This window comes from Populus alba, chromosome 7, assembly GCF_005239225.2.
Source record: "Populus alba chromosome 7, ASM523922v2, whole genome shotgun sequence".
Lineage (NCBI taxonomy): Eukaryota > Viridiplantae > Streptophyta > Magnoliopsida > Malpighiales > Salicaceae > Populus > Populus alba.
Window position 1 is genome coordinate 10,609,792 of NC_133290.1, and position 23,585 is coordinate 10,633,376.

The following is a 23,585-nucleotide window of genomic DNA, read 5'->3' on the forward strand; positions in this document are numbered from 1 at the left end:
ATTAAAATAAATAATTTAAAATAAAAACAAGTTGGAAATTCATTCTCAAATGTTTCTTTACAATAAATGGTAACATGAAATCAATCAGATAGAATCTCCAATGTTCCGAAATCTCTCACTGCCTATAAAATGGCATTTCCTTTCTCTTGTAATGTTAGCAATTATAACACAAGGTACAAAGCATCAAAACCTAGGGCATTTGTTGCGTTTCTATTCTAACGTTTTGGTACTTTTTAAATACATACAAAAACGTACAAAAAAAAACAAATTTGAGCAAAATACAAAAAAAAAAAAAAAAACCTTAAAAAATGAAAGAAACAAAGGGGTAGAGGGGGCAACATTGGAGGATGCGAAAGCCTAAAAATCACTGTGAGTAGGAGAATATCTGGGCCATTTCTATTAACGTTTTCTCTCACAATTTGAAGGTTTTTTTTTTTTGGGCACATCGAGGCAGGACCAGGACGAGGACCATCCAAATCCACAATCAAATCTCAATCTCATAATTGTAAACCGTATACACACATTTACTCACACAATAAAATATAATAAAAAATGTTCTCCATTATTAATTTAAATATTACAATTTTAAAATTATTAAAAATTTTCATAATTGTTAATTTTAAAATATATAAAATTAATTGATACCTTGTATAGATGATAATAATAATAAAAACCATAGGCATCAATGATGGCATGAGTGTAGGGAATTCAGGATTCGGAAGAAAAAGCAATCAATTACATTTGTCTCTTTTTCCATGGATAATGTGTTGCTCTGGACCAAGCAATTATAATTCCCTTTCTGGCTTTGGAAAGTGTGTGCCTCTTTTTGGAGCCTTTGTATGCATACAACTCTTGCATGCTGTCCTAGATGGGCATTTTTAGAAGTTCAATGCTCGCATCTTGGCTTCTAGCAACTTGTGAAATATTATACATGATACTATATAGTATAATATCTGGGCCATATTGATTTTTTATTTTTAATTTCACGGTCTGGTACCTTTTTTTTTTTTTTTAACTAGTTCTTTTACATACTAGATAATACCAACTCAATTGATCTTTGAAATAGTTATCATAATCTCGTGACTATTTATTTACATCCACGAAGTTCCAAGTCAAAATTAATATGAACAATTACAAGGTTTGCATTTCAACTTAATCTCCTTTTAATATTTGAAATGAATGCTCAAGTGCACATTGAGAAGTTCCTTTTCTTCTTACCAAATAGAGAAAACAACCATCATTCCTTCACTTCTCCCATATTTCCAAAACCAATCCCTCTTGATGACCAATCATTTTGAATGTTCAAGTCAATATCCTCAGTGACCCATTTCAAGAACTCAGATCCCAAGATAGAGTACTTTTGAATTTTGATGCTTCAATTCATTTCTTTTTTTCCCCCTTGGCCGACTAATTGAGCAGATTTTGCATGAGCTTTACATATACTATAAACTAAAATAATATCATTAAAAAATATTTATTGACACCAAAATTATCTATTTTTATGGTTAAAATTTGTCTCAATCGAGATTTTTTTTACCATAAAAATTCAGCCACTTTCTCTCTTATCTCTCAAACAATAGATAAAAAAATAAGAAAAATAATGTCTAGGACCAAAATTAATTTTAATAAATTATAAGGGACTAAAAGTTTATAATTTACAAAGTTGGAGGATCAAAGTGTATATTTAGGACCAAGTTTATAAAAACCATCTTTTTTTGCCTTATTTCTCAATTTAGTCCCCTATCTTTAAACCTTTTCATTTCTTAATAAATTAGCTTTAATTGAACATCAATTTAGACTTATAAGGATGTAATCAGGAAAAAACAAAGAGGAACTAGAAAAAAAAAACAAATCCTTATGTCAATTCATAATGATCTATCCATAGTTGAACAATAGCATGGAAAACAATACTTTTCCACATCCTTTGAATTATTACTTAATTAATTAGTATGGATGTTCCATAAAGAGAAAACTATATCTGCATTATTGTAATTAATATAAAAGTAAAATTCAATGTTGTTTTTCAGAGAACCACCAAAAAAATTAGTGACTACTATTAATTTGGTTTCTATAATTTTGAAAATTACAAAATTTAGAAGATTTACATGAATTTTTCAATGATGGACACCAATCATTAACATTTACCAATCACTTCACCAATAACATGCCAGACACTACTTCTAATAGTGGACACCAACATTTTCATCAATCAATTTTCATGCAAATCTTAAGGTGACATGACTTGACTAAGATTCGTAAATATTTTGGATCACTAGGTGAAGACAATAGTTTATAATTTTCTCAAAACTTAACACTTCTATACACTTATGTTTTCTCTTAATTATCTCATACTACTACTAAATTAAAGTATCAAAAAGTCATTTGTCCCACGAGGGACTTGCTTTTCAAGCAAGCTTTCAATTATTATTCTATCCCAACAACCAATAAGCCCAAGAATAAAGCCCATATCAAGCTTACATCTTTTGGCCCAAGGTCGAAGCTTATAAAAAGCCCATTTTTTATGTGATGTTTTTTCACAACTTCATTAGTGAAGTTGCTCGTGGAAATTGAATAAAAAGTAAGTTTATTCCCTATCACTACTCACTAAAACTTTTTTCATGGCTGACAAAACTCTAGGACAAGGGAGGTTACTAATCTCCTTACCATAAAGACTCTAGCTCCCTTGGATCTATAACAACTCACTTATTAAGTGCAAGTGCGTAACAAAGCTATTCTAGCTATACAAAAACATCTTTACACTCTTTTATTCTATCAATAAAATTTTTAACACACAACTTCATTACATTCACTAGATACACAAAGACAACTCCATTTTCATGAAGGAACGAGACAAAATGATGTGCAAAGTATGCATAATACTCCCTTTACAAAGGAATCGCTCTCATTATAAAAAGAACCTTTTCACAAATCCTAGTCACAAGCATGATTATCTCAATCAATCCTCTTTTAACTCTTACTTGCATTCGTTGATAACAAAAAAAAAAAAAAAAAACTTAGATGCAACATTGCACCATCTTCTAAACACAATTCCTATCATGTTGGAGAATCTTCATTTTATTATAAAGTGTTACACATTCACCTTTCCAAAAATTATGTCAATGTGAAGAATAATCTAGATAACTATGATGACCTCATTGATTTTAAGGAACATATATAAAATGTAAGAAGCATCACAGAGCTTGTGATGCTATGTAAGAGTGTTCCTCTAACTTTTCATGGATCTACTAAGTTGTGGTATCACAACCTTGAACCTAAGTCTACATCTACTCATTATAAGAACACCTATATATTTTTTTATGACAGAACTCTTCTCAACATGAAATAAGTAATGGAGAACCATATTTAAGTAAAGAAAGCAAGTGTGACCAGGAAAGGACACTGATATTTTCAGATAGCTTAATCTTTACAATGCCATCAATCTTTTACCATAACATAAAAAAAAAACGTTATGATTATCTAAAATTTCTCAAGCTTCTTACCATACCTCTCACCACCACACGTGCTAAGATATTAGTCTTCATTAAGGAAAAGGACTTAATGTAAAGTCCACCTCTTATGAAAAATGGCTCAAATACAAGGATCTCAAAACAAGTTTTGTCTTTTTTCCCATGACCATGGACACAACACTGAATGAGGAACGTCATGCCTTGAAAAAAAAATACTGATTACCTGAGGATATTTCCAATTTTTTTTTTTAAAAACAAACCCCGAGCATGAAAAGAAGAAAGACTGCACATTTGATGATCTGCTTGAGATTAAATAATCTCTGAATTTGTTTCAAGAATTGTATCTGCATCTTTTAAACTTTTCAATAAAAGCATTCAATTCTCTATATCTCTAATATCCCTAATAAAAATCTTAAAAGGTTGTGATTCATCTCTTGGTCTTTATGACCATTTATTTATAAAATAATTAAAGATCCTTCTCCATTTTGTGTCACTACTCAGAAAACGTTTCTTTGCATCCTGAATGCATATATAAATCACATTACTTGCTTTTAAACTCACTTTTTGTCACTATACTATTTATTTTAATAAAGCAAGATAAATAAACTCTTCTCTCTCTTACATAAATATTGAGAGAAATTATAAGAAGTCTTTCACACAAACAAATAAAGTCTTATTATGTATATTTTTGCACAAGACCCCACATATAAATACATTTAAAACCTTGATTTTATAGAAGCTGAAATAACTTGCTTTTCAATAATATAGACCTAATTTCCATTTATTCTGTGTGTAAAAATTCATCTCACAATAATTTTAACCAAACACATATTTTTTAGATTAAATGCAAAGTACCTTGATCAACGTACACACTTCTTATGGTGGATTAAGTGCTTAAAAAATATATATAATTTTTGTTTATTCTTTTCAGGGCCTCTAGACCTAGTAGAATGAGTTTGCAACTCTGGGCGGTTTGCAGACTCCAGGCACGGGTCAGAAGAGACCCAGACGAGAGGTTCTGCAGACCCAAGCAAGCGGGTCTGCAGATTCAGAGCGTGTGACTACAAACCCTATGCGATCGGGTTTGCAAACCCAGGTGCGTGGGCTTAGAGACTTGCTCGCTTGTGTTTGAGCCAAGCACGCGGGACTGGCTCTAGCACCAAGGACATGGTAGCTCTAGTGTTAGGTGTTTGTAGACTCTGGCCTTTAGCCCACCATGCCCCATTAAAATTTGCATTATCTACTTTCTCTTAAACCATTTCTTCAATGTCAAATGCATCCCAATAAAAAAACAACCCAATCTTTTCCTTGTAGTCTTTGCAACTCTCTATAGTAAGGGTATATCTAATTTAGTCCTTTTTTTCCTTTAAGTTTCCTGCTTGATCCCTTCAAATTAAAGTTTATTCCAACCTTTACTCCTAAACGACATTTCCTCGCATATTCAACCTCTCTTTCTCTAAAAACCGGCAAATATGGTTGTTTTGTTCTTAAAAAGTTTATTTTAATCTCCAAAAGCTTAACATATTACTGTTTTACGGAAAAAAAAGATTTTGCAACTCCTCGAAGTTCTTATTTCCGGATCCAACACTGCACATAATCCACCCTATACCCAACAGAATTCCCTATCCTAACACATTATTGCTTGCTTGGAAAAAAAGAAAAAAAAGAAAAGAAACAGGCAGTAGCTTTCTGAAAGAGAGCATTCAATTTGGCTCGTGTGTGCACACGTACGGGACATTTTCGAAAGACAAGCGTGGTGTGCGAGACACAGATTGTTGGAGGAAGGGCCAATTTTCCTGAGAATGTTGTGGCTAAAATAGCCTAAACCATAGCTTCCACAAAGACACGCCCATGGCGGATCACAGGTTGGTCAATGAGCTATCTGTTTCTGTCTGAGTGCTTTACACTGCATGCAACGTCGCCTTCTATCATAAGCTGCTTTCGTTTTCTGGTCTCTTCCACAAAAATATGACCCCAGAAGGGTTTGATTTATTCATCTTCCTTCACAAATATGCAGCTTAATCCTAATTAGTATTTAATTAATCTGTGGGATATTGCTGTTTAATTTACATGGGGACGACTTGTAGGATGCTCACCTCCTCTCATTGCTTGTGATTTTTTAAACTGGAAAATGAGGGCATTATATTATATGAGCTCGACAATGACTTGAGCAAAAACTAGCCATGAAAACATTTTGATGAAACTGGAAAAGAAATGGCACGACTCAAGGATGAATTTATATATGAAAATATTTTTATTTTATTTTATTATAAATCTTGTAGTAATCAAACTGTAACTCCTGAGAAAAATTGTCATAGAATACAACGAATATTTTTTCTACAAGTTTTCTTGTATTAAAAAAAAGAAGACGAAAATTTGGGTTTTAGTTTGCTTGATAATCATCATCCTTTTGTTTTTACAATTTTACTTTTCTTTTTTATTTTGTGTATATAATAATCATTTGAGCTCAAACTTGAGAAGTCTTAAATAAAATTATATAAAAAACTATATATTGTTCAAAATTAATTTAAGATTTTCTCCTATACATGCATTTCTACTATAAAAATAACATATATGATGTATTAAATAAGTAAATAAATAAATATTTAATAGTAATAATACAATAATATATATAAAAGAAATACGTTAAAACTTGGTTGGCTCACAACCCCACCAAGCTTTTTTAGCTTGGTTGGGTCATAGTCCAATCGAGCTATATTCCTTTTTTTTTTAATTTTTTTTATCAGGCTTAATCGAGCTTAGGCTCAGCTTTAGCTGATCAGGTATTTTGGTTGACCTTCAATTTACTATTTATTACTAGTTATAAAATAATAATATGCATGATTCTGTATATAAATAGTGTTTTCTTTACTTGTATTTTGTTAGATATTTTTCAATATTATATATTTTCATGTTTTGAGAGAGACAGAAAAGAATATGAACAACACTACATTTAATAATTTTTTCTCTACACACAAAAAAAATATTCCATCCTCATGATTTTCTATATGCTTGTCACTTGACCTGATGAAGTTGTGGAAGAACTAAAAATAGAGGGGCATTCAACAATTTTCTCTCGTTGAAATTGGCACGTGGTCAAACAAACAATCCATTACTTTTTAGTTATAAAGAGGTGGAGATTTAAAGGGAACCCCTCTATCTAACGGTTCAAATCATAAACACCTAAGGTTTCGTTTGTTTTCCAAAAAACCATGCGGTTGGCTCAAATAAATAAAGGGAATGTTTGGAAAATGGTGGTAAAAATAGCGTTTCCAAATATTTTTTTTTTGCTTCAAATGATTTTTTTATGTTTTTATATTATTTTAATTTATGATGCAAAAAATAATTTTTTTAAAAAAATAAAAAAATATTATTTTGATGTATTTTTAAACAAAAAATACTTTGAACTATCACCGCTATCATAATTCTAAACAAATCTGAAGAATAATTATAGGATAATGGATAAGTGTTATGTGAATAAAAACCGAAATATATTTATTTTAGAGTTAAAATTTAATTAGAAAGATATAATATTATGAAATATTTTTCAGTAAAAGGATCAAATTATTTCTATAAACTCTTGAAGTTAGATATTTATCACTTTCAATGTACATTATTTCTATAAAGTTATTCCAAAAGTAGTTGTGAATTTTAAAATAAGAAGACGTGAATCCAATTTATCAGTATTCTGAAGAATTTAACATCAGCATAGTAACGAGCCAAGGCTTTCCTCTTCTGGGGACGAAGGGCTTACACGTGGATGGAGATCACTTGTCATTTGTCCTTAAGCTGATCTGGGCCCAATTCTTCTTGCATCACCGTCGTTAATCAGAATCCACGTCATAGTCTCTCAGCCCAATTATACAGTGGGGTCAAGTTCTCAGCTTCCGTCAGTTAACAACAAAGAAAAGAAGAAAGGCCTTTGGAGGCGGTGGACCAACGCCAATCCGTGCCACCTATTATTATTACCAAGTGTTGTTTGGTTTTTCGTTTTTCTTTTCTTTTTCTTTTTTAATTAGTAATGATAGTTTCAGCTAGGTTTATTTCCTGTTGAGTTTTTAATAAGTTGTCCAAACTCATTTTATTGAAATAAAAAGAAATTATTTTTTATATATATAGGTTTTTATTAGGATTCAAATCCTAGATAATAATGGGAGGGAATAAAAGCAACAATTAACTAAGCTATCTTATTGGGGTTAAATTGATTTTTTTGAATATAATAATAAAAATATTTAGATTATAGTGAATTTTTGTTTAACCTAAATTTAAAATTAAACCATATAAAAATATTTTTAAAATAATTTAATCGATTTAATCGGCTAAAGATATTCTATTTGATTGATAAGAAAAATCTAATAATTAAATTGAAAAAAAGAGTAAAATTGACATAAATTTTTTGCATATGAGAGTTTTCTCCAACATGATCCATTTGACTTAATTCGTTTCTAAATTGACTAAGAAAAAAAATTGAGGAATAAATTTGAAAAAAAAATCCAAGGATAAAATTGATAAAAAAAATAAAATAAAATTTAACTTGGATGACTGATAAAAAAATTTAAATTGAAAAGAAAATATAAAATTAAAATAAAACAAAAGGGAAAATGGAAAAATAAATGGAGGGGGTGAATTCATAATTAAATCCAAGTCTTTTAGTAGTATAGAAGTAATTTAAGAAGTTAAGTGACTTTCAAGTGGTTTTACCACTAATCAATTAGGTTTTCTTAACAATTTACAATTTACAATTAGTAGTGGGCTGGAGGGACCGGAGGCAGCTCTGGCCTTAAGACTGTAAACAGGCCAATGGCCCAGGTGAAAGTTAGATAGCAGGCCCATAAAAAAGGAAAAAGAAGACAGAAACGCAGCAAGGAAAATCGTGTATGGCACGTGGCAAGTAAAATCTCATGTCATCATCAAATGGAAAGGTAAGGAACTCAGACGCGTAATCATTTTTCAAGTCTGTGAATATAGGAAGTTGCACATGAAAATGGGTATGGAAAGCACTCAGAATTCTTACTAGAGAGAGCTAAAAAGACGACTAATCATAGGTATTCACACTTGATTCTTCTTTCTGACCCGACCCAAGACCCGGTAGACTACCAATTCGGATAAAAAAACCCTAAAACATGAACTGTAGTAAGCTTTTATTTATTATAAATTAGGCAAAGGAAGCAGGAGGCCTGAGAAACACGGCCGGTACCCACATCACTCTCTTGTTTTTTCCATGTCCTTGCACCATCGAAGAAAACCCCATGCACACCATTTGCAGAGGCTAGATTAAGATGACTTCTTTTAACATGCTAAAAGAAGAAATTACTAAGCTGAGAAGGAGCTTGTGACTCTTCCAGATCAAGAGACGGGGAATGAGCATGTCTGCCTTCGTAGGTTGTGATAACCATCCTTGGATCCTCAGCTAATCTCTCCACGCGTTTCTTCACACGACAATTATCTTGCGTACAACGGTAGTAGCTCCTGCATGGAAAAACATAAAAAACAGTCACCCAGTTGATTGCATTTAACTAGCAGCAGGCTTCACTGTGCAAGACGAAATGCTTGAAGCCTAGCTAGCGACATTTATGTATTATGCAGGCATGGTTTTCCTAGCATAATCTCTGTCATCTTGACTTGATTAGAAAGAAAGTGAGTGATGCGACTGGTTAGCTGTGCTTGTGCTATGGTTATAGGGACTTGAAAGACATGCTCCGAAAGAAATGATTAGAGCACTTGCATGTGACCCTTGTTTCAATTTAGACTGTCCCTTGAGATATATACTGTACGGAAGTGATGCAACAAGACACCTTCTTTGTCCTGGAAAAATGCAGAAAGTTGCCTGAAAATGAAAGAATCTTAAGGGTATGTATGCACGTACACATCACTAGCATCACTACTTGCGTCCATTTTCAACAATCATGATCATCAAGAAAACTTTATACAATTTGGCAGGCACCTTTAGAGCATGAAAAGTTTGTGCAAATTCAATCGTGGCACATGGCTAGCCCAAGAATTAATGATCATATATATATATATATATATATATATATATATATATGCAACAGTGAGGAAAAGTTCTGGGCATACGAAATTGTTTGTGTATGCTATAGTTCATAGCATCCTCTCCAAATGATGTTTTTGAGAGGATGGCATAAGACTAAGGCCTTGAACTCCCAAAATATTATGAACTAGAGATTTAACGCAGCTAAAAAGAGTGTGCATAATTTCACCCCTAATCTGCTGATTCTAGATTTTCAAATTTAGGATTTTGGTTTCAGGCAGCCGTTTACTTCCACAAAGAAAAAGAGTGACATATATTTTTGTTCCTCTCAAAGATCTATTCTAATCAAATATACAAATATCGAGTAATCCAAAGACTGTAAAGTGATTTATTCTAAACTACATAATTGAATTGATTTTTTCCAAATGATTATGCAGGATTTAGAAATTCAAAACCGATATCATTTCTGTAGAATTTTCTTCTGCATTGTAAGAAAATTTGATACGTGTGGTCACCAAAGAAAAGCAAGATGCAACTGCTTAAAAGCACTAGCTATAATGCACTGCAAAACAGGCGCTCTTCTAGAGGTGTTCGTCTGAAGCTGTCTCTTATCCTCTCTCACCTCTCCATTGCAATGTCCACCCCCGTCGTAAACCATGTCAGGGAAGAGGACAAAGAGAATGCACCAGACAAAAAAATTTGCACCTGCATAATTAACCTGACTGCCCACATGTAGGCTGCGAATTGAACGCGCATGTACCATTGTTTTGGTAAAAAAAATGTTACTTTACCTTCTCTTCTACATGCTGAGTTGAAATTTAGTAATGAAGAGGTGGGACATAGATGAACATAAACACAATGTAATTTAAGGAATAAGGATATGACAGTACACTTCACTGACTCAGATCCATACGTTCTCATTATACGGCAACCGGTGGTGGATTTCTTCATACCTTCCCATATCCCTTTGAAGCATACAGCATGGAACAATGTATAGCTCGATGTGACCAAAATGTTCGCTAAGGATTCAGCTATTATGATATCATCTAACTTTTAGAATTCCTGCTTAAATTAGATCTTCTACTTTCCTTGGCAAACGCCATTATAATTGATCAGCTGTTGCACATTTTTTGTTACTTTATATCAGTTTTCTGTCTTAAAAAGCTAATAATTACTTCTTTTTGGCCCCTTTCTTCAATTATTTTTATTGACAATTAATGATGCATCAATATGATCGATATCTCACATACTATTTATCAATAAAAATCTCCTGGCCAAGACTGTAAAGCCTAACCACAATGATAACAGCATCAACAATGATGAGAGAGAGGGAGGAACATAACACATGTGTATGTGGGATAAAATTACTAAAGCAAAGCTAAAATCCAAAGTGATATCCAACTTTATTAGGTGATAGTATGTACTGATCTTTAATTTGAATATCTAACCTGGGATGCTGTGTGTTCTTTACCACTTTCTGGCCGTACTTCCTCCATTTGTAACCATCATCCAGCACATCTACATCACTCATAGTCTTGAAACAGAACCTGGGCTCCCTCACCTTCCTCCTTGCTTTAATCTTCTTCATCTTTATTGATGACAGCCCTAGATGATCTTCTCCAGAACCACTCCTTTTTCTGCTCAAGCACTCATTTACCTCTCCCCATGCCCTGAAAACCATTTCAACAGACCCTAGTTGATCAGAGAAAGAGTACAGCATGCATGAATATATACATACCTACTTTGGTTGGGTGAAACAAAGTTTATGAATTGAAAGACTACCTATCTATGCATGGATTAATTAAAAATCCATTCTTCTTAAGTTTTTAACATTTGACTTCTATAATATGTGATCTATTACAAGTGCTAAACAAGGAGGTTAAATGGTAATCCAAGACCTAGAGTATATTCATGCAGTATAGTTGCTTCTTTAACAGTTAAAGGAGGGGAATGATTTGCATGATTTTCTTCTCAGAAGAGTGATCTTTTTTACCAGAGATTTGCACGAGATCTTTGCAAGGAAAGAAGAGGGTGTCCTCCCAAATCAGAAGCAATAGTGCCCTCTCTTTGCTTGTGAGTGGCAGACGAGAGTAGTAGGGTTTCAGCGATATTAGTGGTTGAAGGTGCATCAGCTGCAAGTGAAGGAGGTATTATGAAGCCTTTGGAAGATTGGTGGCAACTGCCCAGTTGAGGATAGGTCAAGTGTGGAGGAAAAGAAAAGAAACCCATTTGTGTAGGCATCTCTTGATCTTCAAACAAGGGCTGCTGGTTTAGTGTAGCTTGGGGAGCGGCTGCCATCTCTTATCTCTCTCTCTCTCTCTCCTGAAGATAGAACACCAGTAACCTTTGGTTCCTTTTATAGGAGAAAAATCTGGCAAGGGAGATCTGTAGATGATCACAGGTGTGAAAGGAGTCTAAATTAAATAACCAAAACAAAAAACAAGGAGGGTTATTCTCTCAAACTCCTATAAACAACATGTAAGAGAGAATTATCAAGATATGAACCCGAGTGCGCCTATAAATATGACCAGCCACTTTCCCTTTTAGCTCTCCCTTTTGTCTCTTATCTCTCTCTGTGCAAAAGAGCCTTTTAAAATTTTCTAGCTCCTCTGATTTGAACTTTTTATTTAGTTGATGGAGCTGAGGAAGGGGATGGGAAGACAATATATATATATAAAAAGGGAACAAGCCTGTGACTTCGATATACAGTATAACACTAAAAAGTGCATAGACTTTCTACAAAATGAAGTTGGTTTTTTCACTTTCTAAGTGATTTTGTGCACCACATTTACTGTTTGCCCTCGAAAGAATTGGAATTTCCGTGTCCTTAGCGGGTAAATGGAATTTCCTGTTGTCTCCAGAGCTTAGAGGTCAACAATAGATGACAAATGGTTGAATCCACCCGGAAGAAACTCGGTAGCTGTTTCTTTTTTATTTTAAAAGTATTTTTAAAAAGTCTTGATTTTTTTTAATCGCGTATATGCCAACGAAACCTTGCTGGCTGCCTGATTTTCTCTGCGTACACTCATTCTTTTTGTTCAGTGCGAAGGAATTATAAATGGAGAAACACAAGCGTTCAAGAGGAGAGAAAAACCATCAAATACATGTGAACCCATGAGAAAATTATTACTCACAAGCTACAAATATCCAGAAAGTGAAGAAACAGGAGATGATACCTAAATGATAGGATAAAAAGGTATCACTATCTAGGGTTTCTTTTGCTAAATTGTTTTCACTAGGGTTTTATTTCTTCTGGGCACCAAAAAGAAATATCAGGAGCAATGATGATGAATCTTAGGTGCCAATCTCTCACTCTGAAACGACGGTGAAGATATCATTATGATTGACGAGAGAGAGGCCCTATTAACTTTTTGCATAGAAAAAAAAGAAAAAAAGCTTCTCAGCTTTCTCCCTTGTCATTACTTTTAGCCTTTTTCACCTTATAAATATTTATATACATGTGTTTGTGTTTTTGTATACTTCCACCAACCCCACACATCAACCCACCATTTCTCAAATTCCAAACTGTCCACCTATTATGTTGCTATGATCCCTTCAATTAAACACAACAGCCCTGATCTCGTTGCTTTCTTGAGTTTTTCATAGTTAAAAATCAACTCTTTTGGCGTCGTAATTCTATTGCTATCATAATATTTCTCTTCCTTTTGTTTCTCAATCCAGGCCATGGCCATGGCCATGATCAGATTATATTTCTTTTAACTTACAAACGAATTATGTCGTCGCCGTACTTGGGCCAATGAAGTTCAACTCGGATTGAATGATTAACTTCATGTAGTGGAAAAGAGTGAGCCAAGGAGATCACCTAAGACTCAATATGATGGTTAAAATTCGTAAATCTATAATGGAAGAGTGAAGTTTTTTTAAAAAGAAGAAGAAGAAGAAAAGGATGATATAATCCATATTTTGAAATAATTAAAAAAAAATAGATTGAAGAAAGTTACGGAAAATATAGTAGGAAATTTTGTCCATGGCTAAATTTGCTGTGAATATGTTTTGAGAGAAATAAATATTAATTGCGTACTTTTTTTTTTTTAATAATAACTCAAGATGACCTTGTGGATCAATATAAATTACTCTTGCAAAATAAAATCAAGGATGGGGTACTGAATTCAATAACTACCTTCGTCCATCCAATGCTAATTTTAGAAAAATAATTTTATTGATCGTGATGTTTTAAAAATTTAAGTGGCTCAGGACAAGGATAATATATTAGATAATTGGTTAATTTTTTAATTTTAAAAATTTAAATTTTTTAGTTAAGATGACTAGAGACGGGCATATGATATCTACAAAAGGTTTTTTTTTTTTTTTTTTTTTTTTTTTTTTTATGAATTTGAGGACTCTCTAATGATCATATCAAATAATTTTTTTAAAAAATACAATAATACTACAGAGAGATACTCTAGAAATAAATATGCAGTAGAGAAATAAAAATTCAAAACCTTTTATTTAAATGATTCATAGTCTATTTATAACTCATGAGTATTTTAATGTAGAGGAGGAACAAAAGTGTAATATTTTCTTGATAGTATTAAAAAAAAAAAAATCTTTAACATATGTATTAATGTTAATGAAAAAATATCTCAGATATGTATTAATGTCGATGAAAATATAGTGAATCTTTAAAAAAAAATTTACACACTATTCTTTATATAACATTAATATCAATAAAAATATATAAATTTTTGAAATACTTTTATACTAATGACTATATAAAAAGTAAAATTCCAAATATAAATTTGCCCAAAAATAAATATATCTTTTTTTTCTTTTGCTGAGCCCAAGAGATGGTTAGTCATTCCTTTATCTGAGGTCAAGAGGGATAGGATCCTTTTTTTGACCAAGCATAAAAAAAAAAAAAAAAATTAGTTTCTTAACTGAGCACAAGATAGATGAGTTTTATGAGGAGTTAATGGTCTTAAATTTGGGTTTTTAGAGGTTTGCTTTCAATAAGTTCCACGTGTTTCATTGGAATATATATTACATTTCTTAATCATTGAAAAATATATTGGATATGCAAGTTAATGTAAATTTAAAAGTTTATGCAAATATCTAATTAAATAAATTACTAATAATTTTTTTAAATAAATAAAAAAAGTCATTAACAATAAATAAATTTAAAAAAATTAAGAGATAAATATAGATCAAGATATTCAATCATATAAAATGAGACATTCATCTACTTATATTTATTGAACTTGTTTATTTAAATCAATGAAAGATAAATCTATACCCTAAAAAACCAACGACTTAAAAAGGTATATACAAATGAAATTGACTGAATATACTCAGGCCATAAAACATATTATGCAAGCCTGAACACATCAATAATATTATTTTAAAATGAATATTTTTATTTAAAAAATAAATTTAATTATATATATATATATATATATATATATAAAAAAAATCATAGATAAAAAAAGTCATGGAAAATGCGTAACCTAAGTGATGAGATCTGAAAAAACCCATATAATTTTTTTTTGAAAATAATCACAGAACCAATACTAAAAAAAAATAATCCAGAATGATAAAATTATACGAAGTTGAATCTCCAACAAATTAAACGTTAAAAGATGAAATAAGAAAAAAAAATTAATTACACAAAATGATCTAAACAAATTAGTGTGGAAAAAAAATTAATTAAAGGGATAAAATTTTTAAATTGAAGGGTTAAATTGAATTGAAAAATAGCTACAATATAAGAAAAAACAAATCAAAAGAATGATAGTCAAATAGAAAAAAATAAAATAACAAAAAAATTGATTGAATGATGAAATTAAAAGCTAAATAAACTTTAACAACAATGCTAAGAACAAAAAAATATGAGTACTGAAATGAAAAAAAAAACTTATAAGAAACTGCAATTGAATAGGGATGATAATTTAATCCGAACCTGATGGATGTTGACCCGACCCGACCCGACTCGACCCGAATGGACATGTTATATATTTTTTGACTTGATTGATAATGGATAGAGTATTGATATTGTCAAAACTGAACCAAAACTTGCTCAAACCAAACCTAAAACCCACACGAACCTAATGATATATATATGTTATCTATTTTACTTTTTATTGATTAATACATGATAATAGATAATGAATATTGATTGAATACATAAAACCCAGTGAATAATTTATGAATATCTAAATTTTTTACCTGATGAATAATGGCTAGGGTATAGATAACAAGAAACCCAACCCGTAAATACCTATTACATCCCTACAATTGAGTAACTAAATTGAAAAAAAAAACACTTCTATAAAAAAAATTAGAACTAAACAAGAAATTAAAAGAATGAAGATTGAAATTAAAAAAAAAAAACATATGAGAAATTGTAATTAAATGACTAAATTGAAAAGGAAAAAAACTTCTACAAATGGACTAAGAAGGAAATAAGAAATTAAAAGAATGAGGACTACAATTGAAAAGTATAAAAAACAAAACAAATTTGTACATTACTTGTTAGGAAAGAGAAAAGAAGGAAAAAAAAAATCAAATGACCTCTAACGATAATCCGATCACCTTTAGACACAATGTGCCATTCCACATTAAAAGGGACACGACAATGCATGAACGGAGATGATGAAAGGTTGTTTTAGCCACTGAGTGGCGTCCCAAACATCACCTGAATGACGTGAATGCAACACACTTGTTGGCGTATTCTGAACATGCATAAACAACTTTGCTTTTTAAAAAGTTAATAAACAATGTAAAAATACCAAAATGTCCCCTCTATGACCTTGATAATTATACTAAATACCCGAATGAAAATACAAAAATACCCCAAAATACTAATATTTTTTTTTATCTTATCCGAGGTTAAATACATATTTTTATTGTTAAGAACACTATGAAAAGTCAATAAAGCTCTTGGTCAATAACTTTAATTTTTGTTGACTATAATGGTAAATCTGTAATTTTACTATTAAAAATTAAAAAAAATATAAATATTTTCAAATAATTTTTTAATGATAAATGATTAGTAAAAAACATTAAAAAAAACCCCCCTTAAAACCCAGCTCTGAACAACCCAGAGATCAAAGGACAATTTTGCCAGCACACTATCACTGTCCATAACAGCATCTCTAACAGAGTAGGTAAAAGAAGAGCCAAAATGAAAATCTTGTACTTTTAGCTTTTTTATTTGGTTATGTCAACTCTAACCGGGGAGCTAAACTCACAGCTAAAATAGCTGTTGAGTACGATAAAAGCCATTCCTATCTTCTTCTGTAGCAAAAGATAAATAAAGACGTTGGCAGTTGTTTTTATTCTCTATCGATTGTATCCGTTGGCCAACATATACATTTTGTATCCGTTGGCCAACGTTTATATTTTTCATTTAAAAGGAGAACCAACCAAAAGAAGAAGACAACATTTAAGCAAAATAGAAAGAAAGAAAAAAACTTACTTGCAAATTTCACCATTTACTTTTATTTAGAAAAAAAGAATTAATTGTTCTCCAGGTAATTAATAACATCGATTGTATTAATTAGCTGAAATCATAAGGTATGTTTGCTTAAAGACTTTTTCTATTTTTATTATTTTTTTGCATCTCTTGATTTTTATTTGCTATTTGTAATGATTTTTATTTCTTTGTTATTTTATGTTTTTGATCTGGGTTAAGGAAGATAATTTTTATTTATATTGTTATCTTTGACAAAATTGAAAGGAAGTAATGATGGTAGCTGATATTGGTAAAAACATGGAGTGACATATCTTAAATTTATTTTTGATTATCTATTTTAATTTGAGGTCAATTATATTTTGTCTTGTTAAAAATGCAACTAAACCAAGTGATTAGATTAATTGTATGATTAGATTAATGTTAGAACAAGTAGAAGGCAATTCTTATTATTAATTCACATGTATGAAAACTATAAAATTGCTAAACATCGAATGTGTGAGCTTCCTTTACACCCTATTATAAGGTTTTAAGTTGAGTTTATTTTTTTTTAATGTAGATGGATTCAAATTTTCCAAGCTCTTTTACCAACTTTCTTATGAGTGAGTCAGAAGATATTCTCTCTCAACCAAGTGATTCTAATCAATTAATTGATGACTTAACATACTCGAATTTAAATGTCCATTCGGAAAAAAAATCACAAAGAAGTAAAAATTTCTCACCAGAGAAAGATTGTTTACTTGTCTCTGTATGGCTAAATACAAGTAAGGATCCAATTATATGAGTTGAACAACAAACAAAACAGTTTTGGGCTCGCATACATGCTTACTTTGTAGAGAATGGAGGAAACTTGAACAATCGTTCTCAAATAAGCATCTCAAGTAGATGGCAATAAATAAATAGAGAAGTTGGTAAATTTGTTGGATTTGTTACTCAAATTGAAAATCGTCAGCAAAGTGGAATGACTGAAGAATCAAGGGTAATTTTAATATTTATTTCTATGTTAAATTATTTAACACATATTTTAACATTATTTAATTAATTTATTTTTTTACCAGATTAATGATGCTCGGCAAATGTATGCTTCTTGCGTTGCCAAACAATTTCAACTAGAACATTGTTGGGTTATCTTAAGAAAAGAACCCAAATGACAATTTGAGCGTGCTAGTCAACATCAGAGGTCAAATAAGAAACAAAAAGGTCATATCAATGCAAGTCCGGCTTCATCAACTCCATCTACCCATGATTCTGTTAATTTAGAAGAAGATAGTGAACCATTTATTTATCAAGATAGACCAATCGGTCATAAGGCTGCAAAGGAACGACTTAAACGTAGACAAGGAAAAGATAAAGTTGGGGAGGTAACTGTAAAAAATCTCTTACAACAATTTAGGGATACTCTAGTTGAAATTGAGGATCAGAAGAAACAAGACAGGAAAATCATGTTAGAGCAACAAGCCATGATGATTCAACAAAGTCAAGACAAACAAGAATTGGAAAGGATTGAGAAATAAGAACAAATTATGAAAATGAATGTTTCTAATTTGGATCCAATTTCTGCAGTGTATTTTCAAAATAGAAAGTTAGAAATTATGCAAAAGAGGGGTTTTAATTTTTAATTAACTTTGATTGATTTGTTGTAATGTAATGTAATGTATTTTTAATTAAATATGTAGAAAATTATTGGTTATTTTAAATATATTATTGTGAAATTGATATTAATTCATAATACTTTTTTGAAGTTCCTCTAACACTTAACAATAATAAGTAGGATTAATTAACTTAAAAGATAACAACCATAATAAAAAAAAAAACATAAAAAAACTTGAAAATTATGATAACATAAGAAGTTCAAATCTAAAGATTCTACTCGTTGCCATATTGTTCCCACAAATGTTCAATCAAATCTTCTTGTAGTTGAGAGCTATTTGCTCTATCCCTAATTCAATTATGAGTTTGAAGAAAATCATGTAGTTCTGGTATTTCACCATGTGACACTGATATAAAGGAATTGACTTCATGTTCATAGTCAAATCCAAGGTTCATTGCTCCTTTATCCTCAATAATCATATTATGCATTATTATGCAATCTTTCATAATATATGCAAGCGTTGCTTCATCCCAGTATCGAACAGGTCCACGTTCAATTGCAAAACGAGATTGTAGCACCCCAAATGCCCGCTCCACATCTTTTATTGCAGACTCTTGCTTGCTTGCAAAGTATTTTCTCTTTGCTCTTAATGGTCTTGGGATTGTCTTAACAAAGGTTGACCAATTAGGATAAATCCCATCTGCCAAATAGTATCCCATTGTATATTCATGCCCATTAATTGTATAATTGACAGGAGCAGTATGACTTTCAGCAAGTGCAACAAAGATGGGTGACCAATCAAGAACATTAATATCATTTAATGATCCAGGCATTCCAAAAAAAGCATGCCATATCCAAAGATCTTGTGAAGCAACCACCTTTAGAATTATAGTTGGTTCACGACAATGACCAGTATACATCCCATGCCATGCAATTGGGCATTTCTCCCATTTCCAATGCATACAGTCAATGCTCCCTAACATCTCTGGAAATCCGCGCTGCTCTCCAATTGATAATAATCGACAAATATCAGCCTCGTTTGGTGCCCTTAGATACCAATCCCCAAAAACTTCTACGATTGCTTTGATGAAAGCTTTAAGACTTTTTATTGCAGTGGTTTCTCTAATTTGAAGATATTCATCAGTAAGATCTGCAGGAATACCATATGCAAGTATTCTGTGAGCTGCAGTTACCTTTTAAAGGCAAGATAAACCAAGAATACCAAGAGCATCTGTCCTTTGTTTGAAATATGGATTATGAGCTTCCACTGCATCTGCGATCCGAAAAAAAAAAAAAGACAACGACTCATCCTAAATCTTCTTCGAAATTGACTTTCAGTGAATTTAGGATTTTCTGCAAAATAATCATTATATAACCTTAACTCACCTTCCTTTCTATTACGATTGACAATACTGTGACTAGGAATAGAGCCACGATACCCTGTTCTCCGCCCTTGATTATTCGATTCTTCTTCAGCAACCACAATAGTAGCAACTTGAAAAGCAAACACAGGAGTGTCATCATCAAAATCAAAAGCATCATAAAAAATAAAATTAGAATGATTCATGATGAATTTGAATGAAATATAACAAAGATTGGAGAGAAGAAAATGATGAGAAAAAAATGTTAAGATATATGATAATATTTATAGAAGAATGTTGGCGGTAATTTTTTCAAAATTTGAGATTTTAAAATTTAAAATGTTGGCGGTCATTTTTTTCAAAGTTTGAATTGAATTTACTTTTTAAAAAATTAAAATTTTTAACAATAACATATAAAACTTTAAAATTAAAAATATTCATATAAATAAATTTTAAATTATATCTTTTAAATATTACTTCATTAATTTTATATTACTTTTATAAATTACTCATATTAATTATATAATTAATAACATCATAATTATATTATATATAAACTATCTAAATTAGTTATATAATTATATTAAAATTAATTTAACATGAAACATATTAAAATATAAATGACTTTTCTAAATAGCTTTTTTACCATTGGAATGTACATAATCAAAAAAACTATATTTACACTATTCAAAAAGCTATTTTTTCCATTTGGCTCTTCAATATAGCATTTACCATTGGAGATGCTCTAATAAAAGCACTTTACTTGCATGCACAATGATCCAAGCAATGAAAAATCAACATGCTTTATATGTTTTGTTAATATATAATACACATAAAAAGATATTGATTATGAAATGTATCATGTGTTTTAAGATCTCAATAAATAATAAAGTAATTTGATATTAAAAAAATAAACTTATCATTAATTTGGATGATATTTAGTTAATAATAAACTTGATCCTAAATTAAGGACGTCATGGATTAACCAGACATGTAAAGGATATTAAATAGAAAACCTTTTAAACATAATTACTAAGTCAATTTCCTCGAAATAAAATGAAATCTTGTAGTTATTTGAACAACAACTAATTTTATAATTCCTATCATGATCACAATACTTATATAATGTTGGATTATTGTTCCAAAATGAAAAAAAAAACAAAGAAAATTAAAACAAAAAAAGATAAGATAAAAAAGAAAATGGAGATAAAATTGTATTAATAATGATATACAAAATAAAGTGACTGATTTTTTTTAATCTAATTTTATAATTCCTATCATGATCACAATACTTATATAGTGTTTGATTATTGTTCCAAAATAGGAAAAACAAAGAAAATAAAAACAAAAAAGATAAGATAAAAAAAGGAAATGGAGATAAAATTATATTTGATAATGATATATAAAATAAATTATTGATGCCCTCTTAATGTTAGCTTTTTTTATGCTCTCTAATTTATTTTTTATTTTGATTCTCAAATTTTTGATGCCCTCATTCTTTTAATTATAATTTTTGATGTCATAGATTCTTTCTCCAGTTTTATCATTTGACGTTTGATTTGTTGCGGATTGGATTTTATGATTTCTTTAGCTGTCATGTTTTTGATCTAATAACATGTGTAACGAGTTTTAAAAGTTAGCACGGTTAGAGATTTCTTTTTTTCCCTCTTCTCATTTGCCTTTACAATTTTATCATTATGCATTATTTGTTTTTTTTTTAAAGATTGGTTTTGTATTTAATGTTGGAATGCTTTTATTTTATTTTATTTTATGTTTATGAGCTTTATTTTATAAAAAAAAAAAAATAATTTTGAAATAATATTTATGATATGTCTTTCCTTGCATAATTTTCATTTCTTTTATTTTATTCACTTAGTTCAAATATGTTTCTATTTCTGTTATTTGTTTATTAATTTTAATAAAAAAATCTGGTTAACATAAACGAATAAATATTTTATTTTATAAGATTAAATATCTTGTTTTATATTATTTTCTCATTTTTTCTAGTTTCTGTTTTAGTTGTTGTTAATAATTTATTTATTTATTTACATTGATGATTATCGATTTATTTTATTAAATGCATGGATAAATTTTTTTATCTATACTTTGATTTTTTTTTATGTAAAATAATATATTAAAATAGCCTGTCTAATTAGATTTTTCTAGTTTAAAAAATACAATATCTAAGTATCATGTAAAGACGGTAAATGCTGGAGGGGGGTATTCTTGCGTGGCCATGATGTGGCCATGATGTCACAATGCGACGTCCCATTGATAAATATAATATCCATAATCCACAGAGACTGTTAAAATAATACTTTACATGTTTATCACTTTCACTTTTGGGCCCTAATTAAGTGAGAGATAGGGCACGGGGTGGCAAACTCCATCATTTCCTTTTTTGTCTCTGTTTATAGGGGGCCATTATGCCACTTAGATTCGTTCCCTATTTTCTTACTTTCTTTTTTTCTGTAGGGAAATAAATAAATAATTAAATAAATATATACATTGCTGCTTTAATCACCTTTATTCTTGCCTTGGCCAAGAAATTTGCTTCATTCGGTTCCCATTTTGTTTCTTCAAGTGGTCTCCCAAGCACATCATTCTTTGGATTTGATGACACTTAACAAAGGTAAAGGGCTGGTCCTCGTAAGGATTCTGAAAAACAAAGAGTCCTCCCTTATTTTGATAACAAGTTTTTCAAAAGAAAAGGCAATGTGATTCAATTTTGCTCAAGGAAAAGAAAACAACAATCTCACATTTTTATCCAAAAAACTAATTTTTCTTGAGGTTTAATTGTGCTCTAAGACACAAATGGCTATTCTTTGTAATAGTGAAGGTGCAAAATTGGTTTTGCAAGAAAAACACATTAATTTGGGCATTGGGGCAATAATATATTTTTACCATGATATATTTATCTTTAACATATTATATGGGGTTAGATTTGTTATTTTTTTTTTATGCATAGTAAAATCATTACTATAGCTTATGATTAAAAAATTCTTATGCTTTAGGATCAAGGGTATTTAGGTACTTTCCTTTTATTGGGTATAGTGCAATTACTGACGCTTTTAGAGACAAAAACAATAATTAAAACTCTCTCATAAGGGTGTTTTGGTAATTTTTTATTGCTTTAGTGTAGGTTTTGAGGTTTATCAGGGGTGTTATTGTAATTATCATATACTTAATATTATTACAAAAAAATCTTTTGATGCGTGTAACATGCGTGCCAGCGTGTGAATGACCCCTGCACCATTTAAGCGGCACATGTAGAGCTGTTCGACTACCAAAAACATTATAGTGCAATGTTTGGAAGATTTCAACACCATTTAATTGGTGATATGGCGCGTGTAGGCGAAGCACCGCTGGTTTGGCACCAAAGAATATTTCTTTGTTTTCCTTCATCTTCTTCCTCTTCGCCTTGAAATTTGCATCATCCATGCAAAATTTTAGAGCAGCCCCTGCCATTTCTTTTTCCTTCACATTTGATCCTCATCATTTTGATCATTATTTTTTTTTAATTTTGGAATAAGTTATGAAATTACAAGAATTTTTCCAATTTTACCCCCTACCATTTTTTAATCTATGAATAATCTATCAAATTATAAATTATTTTCAATTTCAGCCCCTACTATATATATATATATATATATATATTCTATCAAATTCCAAATGTTATTTAATTCCCCGTATAATTTCTTATCATTTAAATTTGGTTTTCATTCTTTTAGTTGCTATTTATTTTGTT

The 23,585-nt window shown here is 30.5% G+C and overlaps 1 protein-coding gene and 1 pseudogene across 1 annotated transcript; both read right to left on the reverse strand.

Annotated features, from left to right (window-relative positions):
* Nucleotides 1-8,456: 8,456 nt before the first annotated feature.
* Nucleotides 8,457-12,107, reverse strand: LOC118049648 (probable WRKY transcription factor 13). The gene is made up of 3 exons (XM_035059704.2): nt 11,450-12,107; nt 10,905-11,126; nt 8,457-8,936 (listed from the first exon to the last, which is right to left on the reverse strand). The coding sequence occupies exons 1-3, from the start codon at nt 11,752-11,754 to the stop codon at nt 8,765-8,767; spliced, it is 699 nt and encodes a 232-aa protein (XP_034915595.1). The 5' UTR covers nt 11,755-12,107; the 3' UTR covers nt 8,457-8,764.
* Nucleotides 12,108-18,829: 6,722 nt separating this feature from the next.
* LOC140955768 (uncharacterized) lies at nt 18,830-23,305 on the reverse strand (annotated as a pseudogene).
* Nucleotides 23,306-23,585: the final 280 nt, after the last annotated feature.

Coding starts and splice junctions, on each gene's coding strand:
- LOC118049648 (XM_035059704.2), bottom strand. CDS start 11,754: ATGGCAGCCGCTCCCCAAGCTACACTAAACCAGCAGCCCTTGTTTGAA. Junction 11,127..11,449: donor AGATCTCGTGCAAATCTCTG/GTAAAAAAGATC, acceptor AATGGTTTTCAG/GGCATGGGGAGAGGTAAATG. Junction 8,937..10,904: donor AAGAACACACAGCATCCCAG/GTTAGATATTCA, acceptor TTTTCCATGCAG/GAGCTACTACCGTTGTACGC.